The sequence below is a fragment of the Lathyrus oleraceus genome, chromosome 3 (assembly GCF_024323335.1).
Source record: "Lathyrus oleraceus cultivar Zhongwan6 chromosome 3, CAAS_Psat_ZW6_1.0, whole genome shotgun sequence".
NCBI classification, from domain to species: Eukaryota; Viridiplantae; Streptophyta; class Magnoliopsida; order Fabales; family Fabaceae; genus Lathyrus; species Lathyrus oleraceus.
This window is the reverse complement of record NC_066581.1, coordinates 216,342,022-216,348,618: the sequence shown is the minus strand read 5'-3', so window position 1 is coordinate 216,348,618 and position 6,597 is coordinate 216,342,022. Positions and strand designations below refer to the sequence as shown.

Here is a 6,597-nt window from a genome sequence, read left to right as displayed (position 1 = left end):
TTTTCGAAGTTTTACTAACTTAGTAAATTCAAAAATTGATGTCCTAATATACACACGAAAATCAAAAACACACAAATTTATTTTCATTAAAAGTGTATTTAGGTGATTTTATATTATTTTATTTAAATTTTAATTCTTATAAAAGCTAAATTAATATTTTCATTGTACTAAGTATGTTTGATGTTTGAAGGAATTAATTACTCAGTTTGTACAATTTTGACCATTAAAATTCTGATTATCTCATACTAGTATTTTCATAAGGGCAAAATAGTGCTTTCACCGAACAAGTGGGAGGACCGTGAGATAATTGTCGCTAAAAAGTCGTGGCGTGCTAGCTGGACTGGCATCTCACTGGCCGGTGAATTATTAAATTCCGTCCGCCATTTGTTCTCAAATTAAATTTGATTGGTCATTTTATTATGCAAGTGACAGAACAAAGGATATAGTATAACCTGAAATGGGAATAATTGAAACAAAATCGAAATTGGTATTGTCGATACAAATTAAAGTGAAGTCATCCTATCTGTTAATATAATAAATATCCCATTTTTCTTCTTCAAAAAATAAAATAAAAAATAAAATTCCTTCGTTATAAATAATGCAGTGATTGGGGAAATCATCATATTACTAAAGAGAGATGGCAGAACTTTTTGTGAATCAGGGAAAGGAATATGCAATTGCAAGGCCAAGTTATCCACCACAGCTCTTTCAATTTATAGCTTCAAAAACTCCTTCTCACAACCTTGTTTGGGATGTCGCCACCGGAAGCGGCCAAGCCGCCAAATCTGTATGCTCTCTCTTCTATCTCTTGAAGTTTTTTATTTCTGTCAGTAATTGTATTTGAGATAGATATTATGTGTGATTATATTTAGTTTATTTATTCTTTAAAATTGTTATCATGTGTCCGTGTTGTGTTTCTTTTGCCACCGATTTGTAACTGACAAATTCTAATTCATGATTTCAGTTAGCTAATTTATACAAGAATGTGATAGCCACAGATGTCAGTGAAAAACAGCTTGAGTTTGCAACCAAACTCCCTAATGTGCAATACCAACACACTCCTTCAACAATGTCAATTCCTGAGGTTGAACAAATTGTAGCACAACAAGGAACCATAGACCTTGTCACTATTGCTCAAGGACTTCATTGGTTCAACCTCCCAAATTTCTATGAACAAGTCAAATTTGTACTCAAAAAGCCTCATGGAGTGATTGCCGCTTGGTGTTACTTTTTGCCAAGAATTAGTGATGAAGTAGACATTGTCCTTGATCAATTCTATTATTCTGATGCAAACCCTTATTGGGATTCGGCACGGAAATTGGTCGAGGACAATTATAGAAGCATTGATTTTCCTTTTGAGGCGGTGGACGGAGTTGATCATACGGGACCGTTTGAGTTTGTGACAGAGACGTTGATGAGCTTTGATGGTTTGTTAACTTATATAAGATCGTGGTCGGCTTATCAGACAGCCAAGGAAAAAGGAGTTGAGCTTCTTCGGGAGGATGTGGTTGAAAAATTTAAGGTTGCTTGGGGGGAAGATCATGCCCCTAAAACTGCTAAGTTTCCAATTTATCTAAGAATTGGAAAAGTTAGAAATGTCTGAACATGTCTTGATTATCACTTTTCTTTTTAAACAGTTTAGTCGCTGAAATGTCACATTTTTATAAATTCTGTTATAGCGTCTGATATAATATATTTGTATAACTACAAATTGAGTTGGTTTGATGAGTTACTTTCTAGTTAATACTTAATAATTTTAGTAATATTTAAAGAGCACCATTTGAGATGTGTCTAATTAACCTTTTAACTGTTTTTCAAATTTTGTTATGGCATTTAGCTTAGATCATGTACATGCCATCCATTCTTGTTACTGTGTACAAGTTTGATGATAGAATAAAGTTTGAACATATTTTGTAATCAACTAGATGATACAATAATAGTTTGTCGTTCTCTCTTTTCTCCTTGTTTTCACTTTCTCAATATGGTATCATGAACCTCTCGATTTGAGTGTGTTTCTTTTCTGCATCCATGGCTCTACGAAATTCCACCATTGTCGAATCTTCTCATTTTGCAGATCTTCAACTTGATCAATCAAGTTATTTTTTGTTCATCCTAGTGACCTTTATCAATTAGTGTTTCTTCCAAGCTTAATGGCTCAAACTATCACTCTTGGGCTCGTTCAATGCGTTGAGCACTTGGAGGAAAATTGAAACTAAAATTTCTTGATAGAACTTTCACTCCTATCACTGATATGTTTGATCTTCTATATCGTGCATGGAACTGATGCAACATGTTTGTGCATTCTTGGATTCTCAACTTTGTATCTGAACCAATTGTTTAATCCACAATGTTTATGAAAAACGCAGTTGATGTTTGGACCGATCTCAAGGAACGCTTCTCCCAATGTGACTTGGTGCGTATTTCTGAATTAACGCAAGAAATCTATGGAATGCAATAAGATTCTAGGTCAGTGACTAAGTTTTACTCTATTTAAAGATCTTGTGGAAAAAACTTGAAATCTATGCTCATATTCCTACATGTAGATGTAGAGCTAAGTGTGCATGTGAAGCTATGTGCAATGCTAGACAACATCACACTATATTGTATGCAGTTTGTTTTTTGATTGGTTTAAATACAATTTTTTTTTATGATTTAAGTCTCAAATCTTGCTTATGGACCCCATTCCTCCTATATATGCACTACTTAGTCATTTCAAATAAGATGGTATGTAGTCATACCACAACCTCCATCACTTTACCTGATAATGCCATTTGGAACTTTAGGTTATGTCACATTTCTGTAAGCAGAATGAACACATTGAATTCACAATTCCTTTTCATTAATGTTGATACTAAGGTTGTATGCGATGTTTGTCATTTTGAAAAATAAAGAAAGTTGTCTTTTTCTACAAGTTTTAATAAAGCTCTTAATCTTTTTGACCTTATTCATTTTGATATATGGGGACCAACTATTGTGCATTCAGTGCATGGTCATGTTTATTTCCTAACTGCAGTTGATGATTGCAATAGATTTACGTAGTTAACCTTGATGAAGCATAAAAGTGTGGTCAGGAAACATGTCATATATTTTATTAAACTAACTCTAACCTAACATAATCATAAAGTTAAGCCTATTAGAACTGACAATGGACCAGAATTCAAAATTCCTTCATTTTATGCTTCACATGATATTGTTCATCAAACTAGTCGTGTATAATCCCCTCAACAGAATGGTGGGGTTGAGAGGAAACGCCAACAAATTTTTAATATTAGTAGAGCTCTTCTTCAATCAAATTTACCAAAGTCATATTGGTCATATACAGTCATCCATGTTGCATACATCGTGAATAGGATCCCTAGTTAATTCCTCGAGAACAGATCACCACATTTCATCATGCATCAACAAAATCCTAAAATGAATGATCTTACAGTTTTTGGCTGTTTAGTTTTTGCATTCACATTACAAGCACATAAAACCAAACTTGCTCCTAGAACAAGAAAATGCATTTTCTTGGTAACAAAACTGACATGAAAGACATAACTCTCTTAGATATCAACAATAGAGAAATATTTGTATCAAGAAACCTAATCCATCATGAACACATATTCCCTTATCAACCATCATCTTCAACCTCAACTTGGAATTACCACACTAACCTTGATCAAATGAATATCAGTACAATACCTAAACGCATTGACCAAATCAAAACCAAATCATTGAACCTGATATATCATAAAATGATCAAAATAATAAATTGTTGATCTTGAAGTTACAAACATCATTCATTCTACCAATTATCAAGAACACTCACTAGACATGTTAGACAAAAATATGCTTCATCTTATTTATCTTACTATGTATGCAATTCTTCCTCCAATCACTTAGAATTATCAACTTCATGAACTCTTTACCCTATTGTATTTTCCATTCTTTTGATCATCTTTCTTATTCACAAAAGATTTTTGCCATGTCTGTTACAAATAGTACTAAGCCTAGAACCAATAAGGAAACATGACAGTATGGTTATTGGTTGAAAGCTATGAAAATTGAACTAGATACATTAGCTAAAAATGAATCATGGAAGTTGGTTGAAAAGCCACCACATGTGAAATATATTGGAAGTAAGTGTGTGTACAAGGTGAAGCATAAAGATGATGGTTCAATTTAAAGATACAAAGGAAGATTAATGTCCAAGGGTTACAATCAAATAGAAGGTATGAATTTTTTGATAACTTCCCACCTATAGCAAAACCGACTACAACCCGAGTTGTTCTTGCCCTTGTATCTATGAAGGGTTGGCACATTCACCAAATGGGTGTCAATAATACCTTTTTGCATGGAAATTTACAAGAGGATATATACATGTCCATACCAGATGGAGTCACGACTAAGCCTAATCAAGTCTACAAGCTGCAAATGAGTTTTTATGTTTGAAACAAACAAGTAGGAAATGGTATGAAAAACTGACTCATCTCCTCATGCAATAGGTATCTCACCACTCTACTTTTACTATTCTTTGTTCACCCTCAAGAAAGGAAAAGATTTTGTTGTGCTCTTAATGTATATTGACGATATCATACTAGCTGGAACTTTTCTTGAGCAATTCACTAGAATAAAAGGCATTTTAGAAAACAAATTCAAAACTAAGGATCTTGGCATTCTTAAATATTTTTGGAGAATAGAAGTTGCACACTCTTATAAAGAAATATGAATTTATCAAAGAAAATATTGTTTGGGTATTCTTGAATCAACGTGCCTCGTATGATCAAAAACCAGCCAACACTCCTCTTGATCCTTCTAGAAAGCTTTATCAAAATGACATTCAACTCTTTAAAGATATCTCAACTTATAGGATACTCATTTGAAAGTTATTGTATCTGAACACTATTGACCCGATATTACCCTAGCCACACAACAGTTGAGCCAATTTCTCAATTCACCTACTTTCATCTGTAACACCCTAAACCCCGAAACTTATAAACAAAGAATTACTCGACAATTTAAGGTGTCACCAGCGACAATCCTTCAACAACACATATGAATTTTGAAAACACACAGCATGAATATAAGCAACATACAACACCTATCATCGCATGCTCACCTTCACTTAGAGTATCATAGTAGCGGAATCATTTAAATATAGTAATAAAACATTTAACTTTAGTTCTCGTCTTATAAAGACTCATCTTTCACAAAATAACCCAAAAAGAAAATTCAATATCCAACTCTCAACAACTTCAAAAACATCTCAACATGACAGTTGTTAAACTTCGGTAAAATAAGCACGTCAACATCACACATAATAACAAAAACATCGTTTGCCCCCGGTGTTACGGAATCAGAGCATGGCAAATAATAATAAAAGCGACAACTAATGAAAATAACTCCAAGAGTTATTTCCCACTCACAATAGCAACTCTACTCCTAAGTATCTACAAGATTTCTATGGTGGACAATATCAAAGCAAAGAGGTTGATAATTCACATCAATAAACTAATGGTATAAACTGCAAGGTAGAATTAAAACATTTACTCGTACAACAATAATCACACAACACCATTCTTACACATAATCCATCAACATACACAAACAATCACATGTTCATCATTTAAACTATGCAATGAGACTCATAACCTCAACTAGACTCATATGCATGTGGTACCATATCATTATCAATTGGTTCACTCAGGAACCAGGTTCACTCTCGAACCTCGAATCTACCATGCTCGGGTTCAGGATAAGTCGTCAATCCACTCTGCTCGGATTATAACTTTCCTCTTTCATCAACAATAATGATATAATGAATGCATGTCAAAACATGTCAATGCACTAACAATGTAACACCCTGTTTTTTCTAGAATTTATTTATATTAATTAATTATAATTTTGTGTGTTTATCTAATTATTATTTGTATGATAATTGAGATGTGTTAGGGCAACAAGGGTGGGTGACCCTTGGGTAGAGAGTATGGAGAGTGATTAGAGGTGGTAGATTTATTTCTAATTATTTAATTGATTAAAATAATGCTTTAGTGCTATTATTTAAATGAAATAATAAAATAAAATAAAACAATATGGTGGATTACGTTACGCATGGTTGCAATTGTGTGATTGATTGTGGATCACTAAATATTATTATAATTGTTGTGTTAATTGTATTATTACCATGCCATACATCCATTGTTGATATGCTGAAGGAGACAAGTCATAGGTCCGAAGGGGGACGAAATACATATTTGGAACTCAGAAGGGGGAGTTTGGGATTTCGAAGGGGAAATCGGGTTCGTAAGAAGAACCAAATGTTGAATTGGTACCACATGCATATAAGTCGTTGTCGTGAGTCGCATAACATGAATGAACTATATGCGTGAAATATGACTATGTGTGATGTTGTTGTTGTTGTATGTGATGCTAATTTGGGCATGAGAATATGATATGTTATTATGTATGATTGTATAGATGTTATACTCTATTTTACATTCTATATTTTTATTATTGAAATAAACTTTCGCCCCTTCTGTTATAATGTTGCCTTTATTTGTGTAAGACCCCAATTTTGACCCTAAGATCCCTCATGCAATTTCATCATAAGCACTA

General features: G+C 33.4%; 1 protein-coding gene across 1 annotated transcript; it reads left to right on the top strand.

The window, feature by feature from the left end:
- The first annotated feature begins 377 nt into the window (after window positions 1-377).
- On the top strand, window positions 378-1,921 carry LOC127126415 (uncharacterized). The gene is made up of 2 exons (XM_051055343.1): window positions 378-787; window positions 965-1,921. The coding sequence occupies exons 1-2, from the start codon at window positions 638-640 to the stop codon at window positions 1,601-1,603; spliced, it is 789 nt and encodes a 262-aa protein (XP_050911300.1). The 5' UTR covers window positions 378-637; the 3' UTR covers window positions 1,604-1,921.
- Window positions 1,922-6,597: the final 4,676 nt, after the last annotated feature.